Source organism: Oryx dammah, unplaced genomic scaffold (genome assembly GCF_014754425.2).
Source record: "Oryx dammah isolate SB20612 unplaced genomic scaffold, SCBI_Odam_1.1 HiC_scaffold_5, whole genome shotgun sequence".
Lineage (NCBI taxonomy): Eukaryota > Metazoa > Chordata > Mammalia > Artiodactyla > Bovidae > Oryx > Oryx dammah.
The window spans coordinates 71,796,456-71,819,205 of NW_024070189.1; the positions used below are offsets into that span (position 1 = coordinate 71,796,456).

The window sequence follows — 22,750 nt, forward strand, 5'->3', positions numbered from 1 at the left end:
AATGGGCACCTCTATACAGGGCTTTCAGAAGAGACAACCAATACTGAGATTAATGAGACCTGAGTGTTGAGAAGGAGCTGGTCAGGAGAAGAGCATTCTGGAGGGAAGGAACAGAATGTGCAAAGGCCCAGAGGCAAGAATGAATTTGGGCAGGGTGAAGTTGGAGAGGAGCAGGGGCCAGCTCCCACAGTGTTTCGTTTGTTCTTCTACACCCTGAGTTGAGGTGTTTATTATCTTTGGATTTTATTTGGAGGAACTGAAGCTCAGAGAGGACCAGGGCTAGGCCCAGGGAGAAAATGGGAGAATCAAGATAGCCTTGTAGTCTCCACTTGTAAATTCTCCGAAGTCAGAGAATACACTTCTGAAAAGCCCAAATGGTGGCCTCTTTGGTCTTTTCTTCCCCTTCTTCCAGGCTCCAGGCAAGCCCTCTCCCACTGCCACCAGAAACTTCCTGGATGCACCGGGAGTGGAAGGTTTTTGTCCCTAGGAGGGGTCCTTTGGGGGCTTGCAGCCACAGGAGTTTTTTGTTTACGTTTTTTTCCCAAAGTGCCCTGTTTTCACCCCCTTGCTCTTCTCTCTGCTTGGAAGACCACTCACATTCAATGAGCACCCACCACACTGTCGTATTTCTCTCATGATCCTTCTATGTTCTTGACTGTAAAACTGTTTATACCTTCCTCACTGGGGCAACTGGGGGCTGACTGAGGCTTGGTTAGAGGAGCTGCCATGTGCCCCCTGCCTCCTTGGCCCCTGAATCACACTAAGATGCCTCGGGGGCTTTAAATTCTCTCTTGCTGGTACACATGCTCCCTTCCCAAAGCCCAGCTTGAATGTCCCCTCCTCAGACCCCTCCCTCAAGCCAGAGCAGGCCACACACTACTCTGGTTTCCACTGCACACCATGCGAATGTCTCACCTGTTAGAAGACCTGCTGGTTGCCCATGACTTTGCTTCACCAGACCAAGGACCGTCATATTCACCTCGTTCCCAGACCCTAACGAAAGGGCAAGGACACAGTAGGCATTGGTGAGGGTTTCTGAGTGGATGACTGAATAAGTGAATAAATGAGTGAGCTGCTGTTAAGAAAAAGACATGGGAGGTTAACCCCAGACCCAGGGCCCAGATGATTTTCTACAGGCCCTGCCCTCTCCTTTTGTGGTCCCAGAGACAGTGAAATTAACTGTTTTTTCTCACATTAGTTTTTGTATGATGATGTCCACTCCCTGGCCTCCACTGACTAGCTGGGACACACCATCATCCTCCACTGTTATTCCGAGCACAGATGAAGTTTTGAGAGAAAAGTGCAGGCTGGAAAAGCCATCATTCTCCGCCGGCCAGTCAGACTCAAGGCCGTAGCAAGTCGCCAGAGAGGCTGGTGCCAGGGCCCAGATCAGCCAGAAACTAGCCACATCTGTGGCTAGAGGATAAAAGGATTTCTTTGCAGTAAACATATAAACATTTTAGGTGGTTCTAACCAAAGTATAAAGAGGGAAAAAAAAAAAACCACCTGAAGCAGATATGCCAAAATATCAGTGTTAATTATTTTGAGTGGTAGGAATGTGAACGATGGTTATTTTCTTTACCATTTTAAAAGAAAAGGCTCTGCCTCTGCTGTATGGGGCTCAACTAAAAACAAAAACCCCAATCTGCTTGCTTTATGCTCGAGGCGGGAGGCCTGACATCTGAATGTGCCTTCTACCTGCGACAACCCCCATCCCACAACTGCACTCCACCCTTTCTGAGACCTGGACCCCACCCTTTCTGAGGTCTGGCTTTCCATTCTGGGACCTACCTTGTAGTCTTTCAACACACTAGTTTTTTCCTTAAATTAGCTACAGTGGGTTTGTTGTTGTTTGCTAACTACAGACCTCTTTAAAGGGCTTCCCTGGTGGCTCAGATGGTAAAGAATCTGCCTGCGATGTGCGAGACCCAGGTTTGATCCCTGGGTTGGGAAGACCCTCTGGAGGAGGGCATGGAAACCCACTCCATTATTCTTGCCTGAAGAATCCCATGGACAGAGGAGCCTGGTAGGCTACACAGGTCCATAAGGTCACAAAGAGTCAGACACAACTGAAGTGACTAACTTTACTTTTCAACTACAGATCTCTTTAGATACCAGAAGGTAAGAACTACATGAGCAAACCCAAGTGTGTGCAGTCCTGTGTGTCTAAAATGGCATACTAGGCCAAATACAACTTTCATCTACCCTCCTGCCAGGACCTGGCTGATAATGAAGCCAGAGTTAAACAAGAGTCATATCAGTATGATTCTGGAAGACTAGAATCATGTAGTCTAGGTACTTGCTTTCTTGGCAATCAGAGGAGTTCGAAAAATTGACAGCATGTTGTTGAAAACCTTTCTGTCCAATGTGAGTTGTCTTGGTCTGACTTTAGGCAGGCAAATGCCTGGTGTGAAAGAATCAAGAGATCTGTGTGTGTTACTTAAGTGTGATTGTATGGAGGAACAGAGAAAAATGAAATTACGATGTTCCACCAGGGCCCCAGAGCTGAGGCCCCGACTTCCAGGCTGGGGAGCTGAAAGCCTCTGGATGTTCCCACATGACCTCTCTTTTCAGAAACCAGTTGGCAGCAGTGAGGGAGGCAGACTAGTACTTTTCATGCCTACTCGCACAGTGTATTCTGGGCTTAATCTCGCCTGGGCCCTCAGTTTGCTGAGACAGGCTTCTAAGTTTTCCTACATTCTGTCTTGCTCTCTGAAACAGACATTTCAAATCTCTCAGTCTAATTAGATCTCTGGCCCCATCACTTTCATCACTCCTCCCAACCTGACAGAGTGAACAGACATCATAACATGGGGACACCCGTAACTTGTCTTCAAACCTACATTCTAGAAGTCAGAATGCACTGACTTTTGTTCCCATCCTTCCTCCTAAGGCCAATGCCTCCCACCACTCCGGTGGCATCTTTCTCTATTGTCCCTCCTCTGTGCATTTTCAACCTTTCTCTAAAACCTCCGCTTTTAGCATTTAAACATAACAAAGTCTCTCCTACTTCAAATAACCCTTCCTCAGTCCTGGTTCCTACTTCCTCCCATACTTTATCACTGACAAATTCTGTTAGAGCTGCCTACATTTGATCTTCCCACTTCACCTCTTATGTATTACTTCTGTCTCTGACACTATCTTCCCCCATTGAAATAGCAACTTTGTTCCTAAATTCAGTTTTTGGAAACCAGTAGCTCAGCTGGTAAAGAATCCGCCTGCAATGCAGGAGATCCTGTTTTTGATTCTTGGGTCGGAAAGATCCCCTGGAGAAGGGAAAGGCTACCCACTCCAGTATTCACGGGCTTCCCTGGTGACTCAACTGGTAAAGAATCCGCCTGCAATGTGAGAGACCTGGGTTCAATCCCTGGGTTGGGAAGATCCCCTGGAGGAAGGCATGGCAACCCACTCCAGTATTCTTGCCTGGAGAATCCCCATGGACAGAAGAGCCTGTCAGGCTACAGTCCATGGGGTCGCAAAGAGTCAGACATGGGACTAAGCACACATAAGCACATTCTCAATTTCTCACTCTCCTTGATCCTCCATATTTAATCAACCTCCTAGTCTTGGCCACTATTTCTCCTAAATAGTGCTCATTCCATCATTAGCCTCTCCATCCCTTCAGTTCAGTTCAGTTGCTCAGTCATGTCTGACTCTTTGCAACCCCATGGGTGCAGCACACGAGGCCTCCCTGTCCATCACCAACTCCCAGAGCTTGCTCACTCATGTCCATCGAGTTGGTGATGCCATCCAACCATCTCATCGTCTGTCGTCCCCTTTTCCTCCTGCTTTCAATCTTTCCCAGCATCACGGTCTTTTCCAATGAGTCACTTCTTCGCATGAGGTGGCCAAAGTATTGGAGTTTCAACTTCAGCATCAGTTCTTCCAAAGTTAATCCTTTAGGTTTAACTGGTTTATCTCCTTGCAGTCCAAGGGACTCTCAGGAGTCTTCTCCAACACCACAGTTCAAAAGCATCAATTCTTTGGTTCTCACCATCCCTAGGCTGCTCCTGATACACAACTCCATCGTGTCACTTATCTTGCCATCTCCCATTCAGTCTCCCCAGTGAGAAAATCAACTTTCTAAAACCCTAATCCAACGTGCCTCCCTTGTTTAAAGCTCTCAATGGGTTTCAGGATAAAGTGTGAATTCTTTAACCTCTTCACATATTCTGACACCCAACCTGAGGGAATGGAAACACGACAACAATTATTCTGTGTCAAACATCAACTGGACGATTTCTACATTCCAAAAGGTCTTGTAAGAGGCCAATGAAAGTGGTAATTAAGAGGTCATGGGGGGACTTCCCTGGTGGTCCAGTGGCTAAGACTCCTGGCTCTCAATACAGGGGGCCTACATTTGATTCCTGGTCAGGGACCTAGATCCCACATGCCACAACAAAGACCTGGCACAGCCAAATTAAATAAATTTAAAAAAAGAGGTCATGCGTGACCATAAGAGATGGTAAGTGGAGATGAAAGTATAATTAACAGGAGGTTAAGGAAGAAGCAGGGGCTGGTTCTGCAAAATATCTTGGAAAGGAAGGAGACAGGGAGGTGATTTATGGGTAAAGCAAAGTTAAGATTTTGTAAGGGAGGAGATGCCAAATAGTTTGTGGTAGAAGATAAAGCAATCCTAGCAACTGAAAAGGGAATAGTTTTTGGTAAAGATCTGGTGATCATAACACAGATGGTGTCTGATAAGGGTATAAAATAACTTTTCTGGACTACAACTTAGAGATAACACAAACATTTTAAAAAGTAAAAATTTCCATTCCTTTTTGACTCAGTAATTTCACTACTAGAATTTTTTTTCCTGAGAAAATAAACATGGACATGCATACTTAGCTATAGGGATGTTCATCAATTTATTATCTAGAAAAGCAAACAAAAAGTTTAACAATCTAAATGTCATAAGAGGCTTTTGATCAATATGTGGTACATCTATTTAGGGAAATGCTGCATAGCCATTAAAAAAGATATAGAAGAATGTGTGAAATAAGAGATAACTCAATATTTATAATATTACCCCATTTCTGTATTAAAAATGCTTTTATATGCAAAGTCTAGGAAGATACACATCACAATATTAACAATGGACATCTCTGGACAGTGTGGTAGTTATAATTTTTTTTTTGCTTTGAACTTCCTTAAATTCCCATCATGAAAACAACTTATAAAATTATACAATCATACATGCATGCATGCTCAGTCGAGTCTGACTCTTGTGACTCCAAGGACTATAGCTCGCCAGGCTCCTCTGTCCATGGGGTTTTCCCAGAAGGAACACTGGAGCGGATTGCCATTTCCTCTTCCAGGGGATCTTCCCAACCTGGGGATCAAACCCGTGTCTCCTGCATCTCCTTATTGTCAGGCGGGTTCTTTGCCACTGAACCTCCTGGGAAGCCCATACACACAAACATAAAGTGAATCCATTTATACAGAGTTTAAGAACAGGCAAAACTGTGGTGAAAAAAGTCAGAATAGTTACCTCTGAGAGCCCACTGACTGGGAAGACACACAAGGGAACTTTCTGGGGGCGAGGTATTCTGCACCTTGGTTTTGGTGTACACTTAGGTAAAACTGTATCAAGCTGTGGATTTGTGAGCTGGACATCTTACTGTATTAATTATATCTCTTTTGAGAGAAAGTACACCCACAGGACAGAAGAGAAACAGGAAGCAGGTGACAAAACACAGAACCATTTTGAGGTGAACAACGGAGATGAGGAAGTTCTGGGCAAGACCTCGTTTTCTCAGGAAGTAGGCTGTTGCAGTAGGCGTAAGAGTAAGTAGGATGCACGTGGGCTTGGATCTGAGAAAGGGGACACAGTGATGGAGTGCCAGTGGGGGTACAAATGCGTGAATTTCCCTGACCTGGATCAAAGGAGAGGGCACCAACCCCTAGGGCTCCTCAACTCACTGTGATACATGCTAGGATTCTGCAGCTGAAGGAGCAAGAGCGAAATCAAACCATTGAGTGTCCTTTGGGAATTGTGTCAGTACTGGCTTGTAGTGGAGAGATGTGAAGCCAACATGATTCCAGTAGAGACACTGAAGCGAGAAGGGGACAAAATGCTTTGAGGGCAGAGTAGGGACAGTGGAGTTGGAACAGTAACGGCCATGGTGAGGAGGGTCGGTTCTTAAGTCCTGAGGGTGAGGCAGTTCTGAGTGAAGGCCATACTCAAAGCCTAGGACTGCTGGCATAGAAGGGGGAAAGCGACCACTCAACTTTGTGTCCATGTACCCAAGCATTTCACAGATACCAGTTCCTTTAAATGGCATCTGGAGGGACTGTACTGCCAGTATAGTGGTTAGGACTGGGCGTTTTCATTGCGGCACCTGGACTTTGCAAGGATCCTGCTGTGAGGTTTATGTATGAGGAAACTTGCCAGCAGGAAGCAGTTTCAAATCCAGATTTGACTCCAAAGCTGCTTCCTGCAATACTACATTGCCACAGAAGTTGAGTACTATGCTCCACACAAGTGGAGCTGGAATTTTAGGGAATCCACATATGCAGGTGTTGAGTCACGCACGCTGCTGGTGGAAAAAGTATCAGTTGCCAACATCTGGAGAATGGCCAGTAGCAACCAACAGGATATAGTAGTCCAAGCACATGGCATGTGTTTTGGGAGCTTGCCTTGGAGGACAGCTTGTCAAAGTGGCAGAAGAGGCAAGAGGAAGGAACTCTGGGGGCCCAGGACTTGGTCTTATCAAGCTGAAAGCACACATGGAGTCCCAACAGCAGTGATGGAAGTGCATCAAGAAAATGTGTCAGGCACTATTTGCCCATAAGCAAAATCTCAACCGCTCCCCTATTTCTCTCCTTCCTTGATCTGCATGGGGATGAACTGCTAGCAGTGGGCCAGCTACAAACTGGAAAACAGTAACAGGAGCTTTCACCCAACACTTATTGTGTGCCAGGCACTCTGCAGCAGCAATTTATTGAATCTTCATGGAAATGCTACATCTGGACCTATCTTACAGATGACACTGAAGCCTAGGGAGCTGAGGTTAGTTGGCCAAAATCACAGCCACAGCCAGGATTTGTGACCAGATGTACCTGGCATCAGAGTCTGCATCTTCCTTGACTATTAATAGATGAAACGAATCTTGTATGTCACCAATCAAGCAAATCTTGTGAACAATCAACTGTAAAGTTTTCATTTTTAGGGGATTCTGACCTAAGGTGAATTAACTATTATTGCAGAATTACTAGACTGAGAAGACATTCTAGTTTGCACTTAAGATGTGGGTTAAAAAATACATATATGTATCTTTGGGTAAGCAACAGGGCAGACTCTGCAGGTGACAAAAACTTATAGAAATGAGTTTTTTGCCCACGACAGATAGTAGGAAAGAGGCAAAGAACTGAGGCTTAAATTTCCTCAGAAATAAAAATAAGAGCAAAAATAGACTAGGAGGGTAGTTCTAAAAGTCAAGAATCTGTTAGATCCAAAGTGACTCTTCTCTAGCCACTCATTTGCAAGAACATAGGTCTGTACAGGTGGGAGAAATGACATTCCTTAAGAAACTGATCATTATTAATGCCAGAAAATATACCTTCAAAATACACTTCCTCAGAGAAAGGGGAACAGACGACACCTGCATCAGGTGCTTCATACATAGTTTTTTTCCCTCTCCATTTACTTGATTTCATCTGCAAGCCCATCCTGAGGCAGATGGTATTTTCATTTACATTTGGGTAAAACTAAAGCTCATGGGACCTGAGACAGAGGTTAACAAGACTGACAAATGACAGACCACAATCTGAACACAGACCCGCCAGCTTTCTATTCACTGCCTGAGCTGCCATTTTCACAGGAACACATCATAGGTCTGTTTTAACTCCCTGCTTCTTTTTGACCCTCTCTTACTTCTTGGCAATATTCCCTTCCCTGATGTTTTCCAACCTTGCCTTCAGACAGACCACATCTCCCCCAGACAGAAAGACCCACAACTTGGTATGAAAATTTTGTTATAAAACATTTAATGTTAACCTACAATACAATGTAAACTTTTATGAAAAAAATTTAAAGTACACTAGATTTCCTCAGTAAATTGTCACGTAACTTATTCAGGTGCAGTACAAGTTGGGCACTGCATCCTTGGGGGATGGATTTCTTGTTGCTGCGTCTCTCGCAAGTCCTTAAAAAACAAAACAAAACAAAACCAGTTCTAAAGTGGAGCTCCTTGTTCAAGCACCAGATTAATACTCCCGACTGCGTTCTGGGGTTATCACTCCTTCCCACAGTCATTTTCCGTAACTTTTTCCTTGGCCTTGGCACCATTTGCAATGTTCTTAATGACTGTTCAGTTGAAGATTCTAGGTTCTTTTTAGCTTGTTTATAGTCTGTTTTTCTTTTTTAAAGAAGTATTCTCCATTGGCCATTTTTTATCCAAACATTATAGTGAAAGCAAGGAGAAAGAAGTATTTGCTGCAGGAAATTCTGCAGGTGTTGAAGAAAAAACTAAGGCTGCAGAAATTCAACTGACTCCAATTGGGTATCTTTGCTTGGTCACTTCCTATGGAAATTCAGTTGAATCTACTACTTCAGTCTTGGAAGTGCAGAACAAAACTGGAAACAAGTGTTTTTGTTTAGCTGATGACTTGGCATTTGAAAACAGCTGAAATAATCAGGCGATTTGGAAATAAGAGCAAATGCTTGTGGATCACCAGCTTCTCTGTTTTCTTGCTTGAAGGTCCCATCAAGTTCCCAGAGGTCCTTGGGAATAACATACAGATTGTACCGGCATTGACAAAATGTGCATCTTTCATGGAGTAAAGGAGTGGGATGAGTGGCAGGTCTAGATCAGCAAGAAGACAGGAACTGCTCTGAGTAGAGCAGCGCTAAAAAAAAAAAAAAAAAAAAAAAGGACAAAAACAAAACAAAGCAAATTGACAGGCCATCCTGAGAGTTGTACTGACACAAATAGACTTTAATACTCTGGCATCGGACCTCCTTCACTGGACAGGTTAGCAAAAGGCAAGAGGCATAAAGTGCACATTGTAGAATAAGATGCAAATTGAATTATTAAGCAAACTTGGTACATCCAACCTGGCAAAGGTCCTGCCAGGGAAATGCAAATTCTAGGCAGGCAGGTTGGTTCTGAGTTAACTGAAAAAATTCCTCTTTGCGTGCTTGTCAGCAGGAAGCAAACTTCTCACATAAGGTGGCCTGGAGAACACGGTTTATCCTGGAATTCACTTCAGATAACATTTTATGGCAACAGCCAGCAATCTCCCACTCATCTGGTCATGGGATGGCAGGAAACAAAGTGGAAGGATGACAGAAGCAGGAGCGGGGTTACATTTTCCTGGAGATTGTGCCGTCGACACTTGTGCCAAGGCCACTGCGAAATTCTCAAGGTCCTCAGGTGACACCTACGGGGCTCCCCACTGGCCCTTGGTGTTTACCCCAACCACTGAGGGCAGCAGAAAATAGCAGCCATGTCAGTGCAACCTAAAAGGATGGCCCTCAGGTTTAGCTAAGCAGGAGAAAGCCTCTGGAGACTGCAAATCCAACAACTTGTGCTTGGTATGAGCCCCTGGCCTCACCACATGCTAGGCAACTGTGGTAACTTCAGTAGGTTGCAGTGTTGAGTCTAACACCAGTCTACCACAGAACACCCTGGAATACTTGTCAGCTCATGCTAGTACACGGCCTGACCCATGTACCCACTACCATAAACTCAACCACAGACAAGACATCCAGAGGCTAAAAACCCCTACTACATCAACAGCAATAGAGAGGATAAAAACTTGTCTCCAAAGCAGGCGGCTACATCAAAAACTGAACTGTGCCTTCCAACAATTTATACAGGCTGAGTTCTGTCTTGGCTTCCTTCAGGCCTATGGTTCTTTCAATCCTTACACCACCACTACCGCCAATTCCTAAGGAGACAGACAAGGTCCTCTCACATGGTTCTGTTGGTTGCATCACAGGCCCTGTTAGTCCTTTGGAAAGGCACCAAGCTTGGCAATTTAGGAAGGCTCAGGGCTGGGCAGAAAGAGCATGCACATGTCAGAACAGGAATGAACTGCCATCCTTTGGTTCAGACCCCATAATGACCACTGATCCAGATTCCAAGGAAAAGCTGCAGTTTTATGTATAGGTAAATCTACATGGAGTTCATACCACATATACGGGTCTATTGGTACATACACAACCTTTGCAGGGGTACAAACCCGGACTTCCTCCCATTGCCCCAAGTGGGGTGCACAGATGGCAAGAAAGGACAGCAAGAGTTGGACCAAAAAGAATAACCTCTCTGGGAACGTGAGAGGGACAATGGCAGAAATAAGCATAAACCAGCCCAGGGCACCTTTATTACACTCTTGTGGGCTAAGGAGCCCAGGGCAAGAATTCATGGGTTTAAAAACTGGCTCCTTATCAAATAATGTTAAGAAAAACAAACACATCTATGTCAGCCTCATTCCTTTGGTCATTACAAAGCAACAGAAAAAAAAATTAAAATTATTCATAAATTGTAGGAAGTTGAGGAACATCTCTCCGCTCTGTGCCTTCTCTCCCCTCTCTTCTCTGGAGGTGGGAGAAGCGAGTCCTCAGGAGATGCTGCAGTAGCTGTTTGATGAAGGTTTTCACTTTTATTTTCCATAAAAGCAAGAATGCATGAGACCTAGGGGGAATGTCCCCTTCCCCAGTTGGGACAACAGCTGGGTTGGAGGTGAAGAGTCTCCTTTCATTGGAAGGTGCAGAGGGAGTAGGGAAGGGTGGGCTTGCCAGCGGGAACGTTCATTGCTAACCTCGCGTGCGCACACCGGTGGTGACTCTTGCAGGCAGCATGGTTTCTGATCCTTCCTTAGGATGCAGCAGTCTTTAAAAAAAATATTGTATTATAATAATAATAATATCAATCTCTCTTATTTTTTTGTTTTTGTTTTTTTTTCCATTTCTTTTGGGAATTGGGGTGGGAGAGAAGAGGAAGAAAAAGTGTCATTCGTCTGTTAGGTCCTGAACAAAGAGAACTTCTGTGTGGCTGAGTCCGGCCTCCTGCAGTGTTGGGGGGTTGGGCCACTCCTCTGAAGGGAGGCAGGGCAGCACCCTTCGGGGAAAATTGGCTTCAATCTGAAACTTTTCAGGGCTTTCTTTCAAGGAGAATAAGAAGTCGTGGATTACCTGCAGAGGTCACAGAGAAAAAGGGCAGTGAGAAAACACACACACACACCCCAACTATGAAATCAAGTATACCCCCAGCTCTCTCCAGGATGACTTGGAGATACAAAATTACCACATTACAGTGAAATTTCATTTCAAAATCCATCCATTTCACAGAGCAAACATGCAGGGAAGCTCTTTTAAGAGATTTGTTACCCAGTCCTGCTATGAATTGATACATCTCTTTCTCTGAAAACTAGTCTGATATAAACAACAAACCTTGCTGTTGTTGAGTTGCTTAAGTCCTAGCCGGTGCGACCCCATGGACTGTCACCCACCAGGCTCCTCTGTGCATGGCATTTCCCAGACAAGAATACTGGAGTGGGTTGCCACTTCCTCTCTCCAGGGGTCTTTCTGACCCAGGGACTGAACCCACGTCTCTTCAATTGGCAGGTGGGTTCTTTACCACTGAGCCACCAGGGAAGCCCTGAACATTTTTTACTTAGGAATAGTCAAGAGTTAGAGACAAGTTGAAAGCATAGGTATAGAATTTTTTCTTTGAACCCACTGAAAGTGAGCTACCAACTGAATGTCCCATAATCCCAGAATACCTGTGTATATTTTACAAACAGGGCAATTACCTTCATAATACAAAACCCACAAAATCAGGAAACTTAACTGATGTATTACTGTAAAAATATACATTAAATTTTCATTCAGGAGGCCCCATTCAAGTACTGGCAGTTGCCTTTTAGAGCAAAAGCATCCAGTTTAGAATTGTGTGTTGCATTTAGTAGCTGTCACATCTCCTAACCCTGTTCCTTTAGCCTGGAACAGATTTTCAGGATTTCCTTAACTTTCATAACCCTGACGCTACTAAAGGTTTCCGGTCTGTTATTTGGCCTATTTGTTTATCTGAAGTTTATTCACGGTTAATTCCAGTTATGCACCTTTGGCAGGAGTATTATAGAAATGATGATGTGATCTATTCAATGCATCCTATTTAGGTGGAGTATAATTTCAATTTGCTCTATTACCTATGATGTCCACTATGATCACTTGATTAAGGTGGGACCTGCCAGGCCTCTTCCCTCTTAGTCTTTTCTCCATTGTAACTAAGGAATATTTTGTGGGGAAGTACTTTGAAACTCAAGAAACATTTTGCTCCTCAAACTTTCTTCAACTTATTTACATAGAGCCATGCTTTCCTATTTTATTCAATAGGTTTTAATGTTCAAACTGTTTCTGATGGAGTCTGAGAAGCCCAATGAAGCTGGCTTCTGTGTATTTCTGACATGTCTCCCATGTTCTCTGAATAATTCCTTGCTTTGTGGCACAAGGTATTACAGGCGAATCTTGTATTTTCCATCCCAGCCCTGCAATCGGCCATTTCTCCAAGGAGCCCTGATTATTCTTTTTTAAAAATTTTTTAATTTTTGGTTGCACTGGGTCTTCACTGCTGCATGCAGGCTTCCTCTTGTGGCTAATGGAGGCTGCTCTTCTTGGAGTGCATAGGCGTCTCACTGCAGTGGCTTCTCTTGTTGTGGAGCACAGGCTCTAGGCCCATGGGCTTTGGCAGCTGCAGTACTCAGGCTCAGTAGTTATGGCACAACACACGGGCTTAGTTGCTCTGCAGCATGTGGTATCTTCCTGGACCAGGGATTGAACCCATGTCCCCTGCATTGGCAGGTGGATTCTTTACCTCTAGACCACCAGGGACATTCCCTGGTTCCTCCTAATGGACAATGGTATTTAAAAACCATGATCTAGGGAATTTCTTGGTGGACCAGTGGTTAGGATTCCATGTTTCCATTGCAAGGAGCACAGGTTCAATCCCTGCTCAGGGAACTAAGACCTTACATGCTGCATGATGTAGCCAAACAAAGAAAAAAATCAGAAAATAAATAGAAACCATGATCCAGGTACCAAAAGTATGTTCACTGCTACTGGGATGCTTATGTTCCTAGGCACTCTCTGTGGAGAAAGCTAGGCAATGTGTACATACATATACAAATCTGTATCTTTATCTCCCTCTATATATGCTGAATGCTAAGAGTTGATTCCTCTTTCCAAATGTACACCCTCCTTACCTGGTTCTGGCTTTAATATCTACTCCATTCCCAGGCCACCTGGGCTCTGACTTCTCTTCATTGGTTGTCCCCATAAGTGGATACCTCCTTAGCTTGATCGAGATCGGGACCAGCACCCTCCATGTGGACCTCTCCTCTGAGAAAGCCCTCTTAACTCTAGTTTGGCTCTAACAAGATACAGGTAAATTCTTCTTTTCCCCTCTCTCTGAACTCCACCCATTAGGAATACACACCCTGGCTGATCTATGGTCCTCTTCATTGCATATTCCATTTCTTACATTTATTTGGCTGCGCTGGGTCTTAGCTGTGGCACGTGGAATCCTTAGCTGTGGACGTGAACTCTTAGTTGAGGCATGCAAACTTTCAGTTGCAGCATCTAGTTCCCGGACCAGGGATGGAACCGAGGACTCCTGTGTTGGGAGCATGAAATCTTACCCACTGGACCACCAGGTAAGTCCCTTTTTTTTTGTTTTTTAAACAAGTATTTATTTGGCAGTGTCAAGTCTTAGGGGTGGCACGCAGGATCTTCACTGTAGCACACAGGAACTTTTCATTGCGGTGCGTGTGGGCTCAGCAGTTGCGGTGTGCAGGCTTAGTTGCTCCTTGGTGTGTGGGATCGTCTGAGACCAGGGACTGAACATATGTCCCATGCACTGGAAGACCAGGGAAGTCCCACATATTCCATTTCTAACAAGACTCCAAGGGATGTGCTATGAAGGACACTGTGTTCAGGTCCCTCACAAAGATCAGGAACACACTATTCAAGTTACCCTTACTTTTTTGAGGGAATCTATTTCTATTTCCTTTTTATTCCACCTCTCATAAAAGTGTATTCCCTTTTGGTGAAGCAGTCCTTCCTGTGTTTGTCTTAACTTAAACTTACCTCATTAGAATTTTTAAGGGGCTATAGCTACAAATCCATTTAAAGTTCATTTTCCTCTTACCTAATCCATTCATCATTTTACAAACTTCTCATATTTTGGTCCATCAACCTTAATAATTTTCAGTTCCCTTTTGTCTTTGCCATTTCCATTAACATTCATTCTCCTTTTCTTTTCTTGAGATGCATCAGTTAGACTTGCACCAAATATTCTTGGTATGAACCCAGTAAGGGTTTTACAAAAGGGCAAAATATCTTGCTCCTTTTTCAATCACTGCTTGATAATACTCAACACTAATATAACACTGGCATTCTTTATCACTGGCAATGCCCTAATACCATCAAGAAACACATAAAATCACTCTAGAGGTCCCTTTTGGTTCGTAATGGATAGAAAAATGAGTTCTGGGCTGAGTTTAATTTGGATTCTCTCTTATATGCATTTATTTAGGAGAGAGTCAGGTGCCACTTTTCTGCCCACTCACAGAAGCTGGAGATTTTTGTACATTTTACCCTTTTTTCAATCCTAGCATTTAACCACTGTCAAGAGTTGAGCATCATGTGCAAACAGTGCATTTCATGTAACATTCACTCATCCAGAGTATGTATAAAGGGTAGACCTCACAGGAAGATCACAGTCTGTAAGGGCACTAAAAACTGCAACTCATTCTTCAGCTACTTGCTGTAACACTACGAATGTTAAATGAAAAGCCAACAGTGCCACTATACCTCTCATCATACTTCTTTCCTATCTCTGAGCCCTGTCCTCATTTCTCCATCTTAGTTTTTATTTTTTAAAATAATTTTTAGTGCAAATCTTTTTAAAGGCTTACAAGGATTAAATATTTATTAACAAAACAAATGGGTTGGTTACCCTTTGACTAAAAGTCTATTCTATTCCCCAATTCTAATAGATTTTCCTCTAAAAACTCTGAGGAGAGGAAATTTTGTTTGGGCTTTTCATATATGTAATGAGAGTTTGGGGAGTAAAAGCTCCAGAAGAGCTTGGGCATACTACAGAGAAACGGTTAGTCAAGATGGTTGCAAGCTAAAACCTATACACGAAATAGCAGTTAGGAGACACATCAAGGGAAGGGAACGAACATATAGTAACCATCTACAACAGGGTAGGTCCTGTGTGACGCTCATTCATGTTATTCCCAAATAAAATATCCAAAGTTAGGGATGAAGAGTACTTTCCTCCATATAAATCAGTGTATAAATGAGAGATAAATAAAATGGAGAAGCTATTTATTTCACCAGGATGCCTCACAATGTTTTACTGTGAATTAGCTCTTTGAATAATCTTAACATTCTTAGTCAGTAAGCTCTGTGAATTTCAGAACCACACTTTACTCACCTGCATAACTCACAGGGTACCCAGCACAGGGCCTAAAATACCTTCAGTTTAATGTTATCAGAGGGCAAGTTATATTTCCATTTTGTATTTGTGATATATCTGAGGCCCTCTAAGAGATTCTGTAACTTGCTCAATGTTCTCCAATTAAACAGGAAGTAGTTATCAATATGCCACCCAGCCTCACCTAACCACAGAGCAGCCACATTTCTATTATGCGGTTTGTTGTTGTTTAATCACTAAGTCATGTCTGACTCTTTTTCGACCCCATGGACTGTAGCCCATCAGGTTCCTATGTCCATGGGATTCCCCAAGAAGAATACTGGGGGGTGTTGCCATTTCCTGCTCCAAGGGATCTTTCTGACCTAGAGATTGAATCCAAGTCTCTTAGATTAGCAGGTGGATTCTTTACCACTGAGCCTCCACGGAAGTCCAATTATGCAGTTTTCTCCTGATTATTTCAAGTGATCAGGGAAATGGCAGAATCTAGTATGGTTGTAAATTTGGAAAGGCAACATGCCAACACAATATAAACATAAAGGCAACAAAGCAACACTAAATATAATTCCTTCTGATAACAAATATCAAAAATAGCACTTGAATGTTTACTATGAGCCAGGCACAATGTTGAGTACTTTACATACGAACTTAATCCTAATTATCCTATTACAGAGTGACCATTATACTCATTTTACAGATGAAGAAACTGAGGCGTAGAGATTAAGTAAACTGACCAAGGAGAGACATTTATTAACAAAAGAACAATGAGAATTTGCTCCTCATTCTGTAAGACTCTGTCTGTGCTTTTAACTACATCCCTATGGAATGACAAATACTATTTACCTATGGACACCGGCTATACAATGTAGCCCTACTACATGGGGCTTACAGGGTAACCTGAGAAGAAAGAGTGACAGCTGCATGAAAACTGCACATGCACTTACACCCAGTTGTGTAATTCCAGTCCTTCTAGGGCCATGGGGATAGAGCCTTTTCTACACAGCAAGGGGTGCTGATGGGATTCTGAAGCCAATGAAAGCCAAGCAGCAAAGGAGAGCCTCCCACCTCCAACACCTGAGTCTTCTGTGGAACTTCTTGGTAAGGTATCTTTTCTTCTTGGCAGAGCTCAAACATGACATAATGAAATCTTAGTAACTGCTCTGTGTTGGCAGCTAGACCTGAAGGAACCTACAATAATTCAGTGCCCTCTTCACTCTCTGTTCCACCCCCTTCCTCCTCTATTCATTAGAGCAGCAAATAAACCAAGAACATTTTTCAGAGTCCTTAAAAGCTTTCAGATCTATAGCCCAGACATTAACACTTCACACAACTGAGGCAGTCCTTACTGTTAGAGACTGTGAAAAGTGGAATCGTCTCTCTACTCGAGAATCATTGGGTAATTTGAAAATGATTTTGACACTTTCAGGGTCATCGGGGGAAGGCTCCGGGGGCAGACACTCCAACTTCCTTTCCTTCTCCTCTTGTAAATTCTGTAGAGACACAAAGCAAAGGTGAGACTATGGTTCCAACTAGGGAACAAGGAAACAAGAAATACAATCATATCACAGATTTACTGGAGAGTATCAGGAAAAAAACTTGGCAAGAGTCAGAAACACCTCACTTAAATTCTATGTATTTGATTACACACCACTGCATCACAGGCATTACTGATTGACTGTTAAGGTATGCAACTGTTAGAAAAAAGGGAAGGACTGAAAGACACGGGCTATAATCAAGCAGCAATATGCAATGATGAAACAAGATCATGAATTAAGTGTCAGATGAGCTAACTCTGGAACCTGAATGTTTAAACACTACTGCTGTGAATTAGCATATTGAACTGTTTACTATCTGTTTATGCTTCCTTTTCATGGAACAGAGTTGTTTTACATAAGCTTTATACTTACTCTTATATTTGTTTAAATAAACTTAAAAAAAAAATACTTTTTGTGAAAAATGTAGTAAATATTAAAATGGCATGGAGAATTTAAATCATCCACAACCCTATCATCTAGTTTTTTCCTTTCACACTTAAGAAAAGACCAGTCTGGGAGTCACCAGAAGCAGAGACAGGCTCCTCACCTGCCGCCGCCTCTCTTCTGCCAGCTTCTGCTGTTGCACCTCTTCCTCCTTTCGCCTCTTCCGTTCTCGCTCCTCTCGCTTCTTTCTCTCTTTTTCCTGGTCAGCTCTGAGAGAGGCCAAGTAGGCCTCATCCTGTTGCTGTCTCAGCACCTGGGTCTGGTTTCGTTCTTCCCTGTGGACAGATCAAAAGCACAAAAGGAAAAGATAAATCTCACAAAGCCCCGTGTTTCCTTATACTGAAACTTTTTAGGGGGTTAAAAAGGTTGACAATCTCGGCAAATGACTATTTAACACTATCATGAGAGAGTACAAAGAAAGCATGCAGAATCTAAATGTACTGTCTCTTAATTTAATTTGACAGAAAAAGAAATCGTGAGCTTTTCCATCTCTTTTTAATTTTTCATGTAAAACTATCCTTTCCCCCCAATCCTAACAGAAGTAACTCAGTATTATTGCTATCAAATGATCATCAATATCATATTTTATAGGTAAATACCTTCTCGGGTAACTGCATTTTTGTATATGTTGCTTTTATAAAACCAAAAAACCATACAGATATTTTAGCAGGTTTGAAAAATACAGAAACACCTTATTCAGAATTCTACTAATCAAAAAGGAAACACTAACATTTTGGTATATTTTTCTCTCTGAAAAATTGAGTATGTATGTAGAGTGTTGTGTGTCTGTCTGTAAAATTAAAAGAAAATATCCCAGAATGTTAAAGTGGTGGTAGGGATTATGAATTATTTAAAATTTCTTCTTTGTGCTTTTCTGTGTTTCCTGAATTTTCTATATTAATTCCTGTATATTACTTGTACGATGGAGGGGAGTTATAACCATTCCTCAGTTTTTATATTTAAGTTCTTTATATCATGCTCAGCTATTTTAAATGATATGATTTATAATCCTGAGCACAGAGTCTTTATTTTGAATGACATCTCCAAGGACAAATGATCTGATGGAGTTATTTAGGTCAAAGTATCCATATATGAATATTTTAACATTAAATGGAGAAAGCTTTTGAAGTTGCCTAACAGAGAAGAAGTCAGGATTTGTGAAGCCCCAGGTAAGGCACCCATGTCTGCAGCTGGTCTCTCAGTTCCAGAGAGGAACTCCCCTGTACCTCTCTAGGCGTTCAGACACCAGGTAAGTCTGATTTGCGTCCATGATAAATGTCAGCTGGTTAATGAGGTCATCAGGCTGAATGAGGCCTTCTAGACGTCCTACCACAGTCATCCTCCGATCCTTCAACATAATCATGGCCAGGAATGGATAGGTATTTTCTCTTAAAGCCTGCGAGACTGACAGAAAGAAGATCCAAAAAATCAAGGGCAGGCCTTAGGGATAAAACAGATTAATTATCTTAAGAGTTCACACAACAAGCAAGAGATAACTGCTTTAGTCTCAACTGGGAAACAGTGGAGGTGTCATTTATTCCCCGCCTACCTTTTTTCCTCCCCTACTTTCTCAATCTTTTTGTTGTTGTTGTTGTTATATATTCATGTTCTTATGTCCAACTAGTCTGATTAGAGGAGGACAGGCTTTTCTGGTGGGGTGTGGTTATCATGATGCTAGAGCAGGCTGCAGAGTTCAAGGACAATGTCTATTTGACAGAGCAAAAAGGATATACAAGGATTCTGGCTACTGCTTATTATAATAATCTTCCTTTGTGCTGGTTGGGGTCAAGCCTAAAGAAGCCAAGGCTGCAACTCTCCAGTTTTCTGTTACTGGTGATGATCTCAACCATCATCTTCCCTATCTTTTGTTCCTTTTATCCAATCCCTTCCTTATCCCCTTTTCCTATGTCCTATATATGCTACCCAATAAGACAAAAGGGCTAGCTTTTCTATTCTGAACAAGCTTAGAAAGTTGGTCCTCCAAATAACCAAGATTGTACCGTAACAGTTTTACCTTATGATTTGAAAAGAAGAGATTTTAAGCTTCTATAAAAATATCCTTAGTCTCCTTCTATCACTGCTCATCTCCAAAGCCATATTAGAATGTCAAATATGCAAGGACTTATCAGCTGTTTAAAAACCAATTAGGAACAATTCGGATTCCAGGATGCAAACAAACCATCTACTGCATCTTTGGTTCTCAGGATTTAGCACAGAACCTGTATGCCAATATATACTCAACAGCTGCTGAACAGAAGTAGCTGCAAAGTAAACTGTTTTCCTTCACTAGATGCCTTTATATCTTATGGTGGTTTAGTTGCTAAGTTATGTCCAACTCTTGTGACCTCATGGACTGTAGTCTGCCAAGCTCCTCTGTCCATGGGATTCTCCAGGCAAGAACACTGGAGTGGGTTGCCATTTCCTTATCCAGGGGATCTTCCCGACTCAGGGATCAAACCTGGGTCTCCTGCACTTCAGGCATATTCTTTACCGACTGTGCTACCAGGGAAGCTGGTATATCTTACACTGACTTCTAAATATATTTACCTCTAGTTAAGAGTTAGTTCGGAGAAGGCAATGGCACCCGACTCCAGTACTCTTGCCTGGAAAATCCCATAGATGGAGGAGCCTGGTGGGCTGCAGTCCATGGGGTCACTAACAGTCACACATGACTAGCGACTTCACTTTGACTTTTCTCTTTCATGCATTGGAGAAGGAAATGGCAACCCACTCCAGTGTTCTTGCCTGGAGAATCCCAGGGACGGGGGAGCCTGGTGGGCTGCCATCTATGGGGTCGCACAGAGTCAGACACGACTGAAGTGACTTAGCAGCAGCAGCTAGGGTTAGTTACAGTCAGTAAAGATCTGAGCTTTCTGAATCCCTATGGGCACTCAACATACTCAAACAACTATCTTACTGTGCAAGAAGCTCTGGTAAAATTGCTAATGACAAGAATAAACTCTTTGGTAAAAAGCCCACTAAGATTAAAGGCAAGTTGCTGGCCAGGACTGGGTATTTTAAAAAACAAAACAGGTTCTGGCAATGGTTAACTGTAATAAGTGGGCTAGAGTCTGACAGACCTGAGCGTGCTCCAAAACTTGCTAACTGTTTGATCCTGGGCCAGCAGCTTAAACACCTAAACTATACAGTGGAGGTAATACAACCCCCATCTCTTATGACTGCTGAGAGGTTTGGTTGGCCACAGAATAGTCATGCGATAAATGGCATGTCTGTCCAGATTATTTGAAAGATGTTCTAACAATTTCAATGAGGAAAAAAAAAACACAACTTACCTCTGTATCCCTCAGGTTTGTTTGTGGAGCATGCCCAGAAGAGCATCCTAGTGTTTATTAGTGAAATAACTTCAGGTGCACAGAGTGTGTTGCTGTGGAGAGGGATGAAAATGACATAAGAGGAACTTGCTTTCCACAACTATCAGCAGATAAGATCAGAAAAGAGGGAGAAAAAAACCAATCCACTTACCGACAGAATTCATCAGAGTCCTGGTGATCATCTCCATGAAGATAAACCAAAAGAAAGCGAAGCTCCCGTTTGGCATCATTAAGTGCCTGTGAGAAACAGAAGATCACTGATTATGATGATGACTGTGCCTCAAACTTTTAATTAGGATAAGGATCCTAATGGATACAGCTATGTATTTAGAAACAAAAGAAGAAATAAGGAAAGAAGGTAAGCAAAAAAAGCAGAAAACTCCTGGGCTTCTATCTTCACACCCTTGGCATTCCTTTCCCAATAGAAAGTCCATATGCTAATAAGCTTCAATGAAAAAGTTTTTAGTGTTGTTAGGATTTAAATTGTATTAGGCAAGTGAGAATAAAGAATAAGCAGCCTGACAGAAAAAAGCCCCATGTAATCACAGAAAAGTCAGCTGTTCCCACAGTCTAAAGGAAGATAAAAACAGGAGAATCTGACCTGAAAAAGGAGACAAGAATTTTGCCACTTTATAGCTACAGCCAACGGAGAAGGCAATGGCACCCTACTCCAGTACTCTTGCCTGGAAAATCCCGTGGACGGAGGAGCCTGGTGGGCTGCAGTCCATGGGGTCACTAAGAGTCAGACACGACTGAGCGACTTCACTTTCACTTTTCACTTTCATGCATCGGAGAAGGAAATGGCAACCCACTCCAGTGTTCTTGCCTGGAGAATCCCAGGGATGGGGGAGCCTGGTGGGCTGTCGTCTATGGGGTCGCACAGAGTCGGACACGACTGAAGTGACTTAGCAGCAGTAGCAGCAGCTACAGCATAATAAATACTGTGAAGATAAGCTGGATCCCTGGCCACATGCCAAACAGGGATGAGAAAATGAGGGACCCAAGGGCATTTTAAAGAGCATGAGTTTTAAAAGATCTTCAAAAACAAGGCAAGTGTCCCAGATTCCTGTGTGTGCTTTTTCATTTGTAGACTCCTGGACACATTACAATTCAATTAAGATTTTCTGAACGACCAATAGTGGTCTACCCTCAGGATCACAGCAAAGAGGGTGTATAAGAGGACTCATCTCATTCACAAATGTATCTCTAGCATTGAGCACAACGTGTGGTATATAGTAGGTGCTTAAGGCTTACTGAGTGGGATGGGAGCAGCCAGTGAGAAAAAACAGATGTGGGAGAATCACACAGGAAGCAAGAGTCAGCATTTTTCTCCTTTTCCAGATAGATTCAGGAATCCTGGAGGCTGCAGAACAGAACCACTCTTAGGCACATGCCCACCACGCTACTTCTACATTTGTTTCTGGTGAAGCAGGGGTATGCCCAATACCCACAGAACTCCTACTAATCTTCGCCCCCTGAGAGATAACAACAGTCAAAGGTGTGTGTTGCTTGGGTTAAATGAGATGTGCTGCCTTGAGTCTATGGTCTATGCCTTTATTCAGTTCTGTGAGGGATCCAAGAAGACTTAGGCTTTGCCTACAAGGAGCTTATAGTCTGTATAGGAGATAAGACATGAACACAAACAACTATAAAATACGGAAGACTGTGAAATTGCTATAAGATTTAAAAAAAAAACACTATGAAAATACAAGACTATTTTAGTCTATAAGTAGGCAGGGTAGAGTGCAGCAATCAGGAAAGGTACAAGAGGGGAGAGACAAGAGCTGGTGAAGGATGGGCAAGATTCCAGTTAACAAAAATGTGAGGAAGGCATTCCAGACAGAGGAAACAGTAAAGTAAAAGCAAAGGCACAGAGGTGGGATGTTACAGAGTGTGTTAAAGGGATTGTTTAGCTAGAACCTATGGTACAGGGAAACAAGTTATGCAGGAAAGACCTCAAAAGAGGTTGGGATTAGATCAAAGAGGGCCCAGC

The 22,750-nt window shown here is 42.8% G+C and overlaps 1 protein-coding gene across 1 annotated transcript in view; it reads right to left on the bottom strand.

The window, feature by feature from the left end:
• Positions 1-5,016: 5,016 nt before the first annotated feature.
• The window catches only part of FAF2 (Fas associated factor family member 2), a 68,307-nt gene continuing 50,573 nt past the window's right edge, over positions 5,017-22,750 (bottom strand). The window contains exons 6-11 of the mRNA XM_040240506.1: positions 20,909-20,994; positions 20,719-20,810; positions 18,652-18,829; positions 17,529-17,700; positions 16,793-16,936; positions 5,017-11,140 (exon numbers count right to left, since the gene is read on the bottom strand). Of these exons, the coding sequence (XP_040096440.1) occupies positions 10,958-11,140; positions 16,793-16,936; positions 17,529-17,700; positions 18,652-18,829; positions 20,719-20,810; positions 20,909-20,994 (855 nt within the window). The 3' untranslated portion in view covers positions 5,017-10,957. The remainder of the gene's footprint in view (positions 11,141-16,792; positions 16,937-17,528; positions 17,701-18,651; positions 18,830-20,718; positions 20,811-20,908; positions 20,995-22,750) is intronic.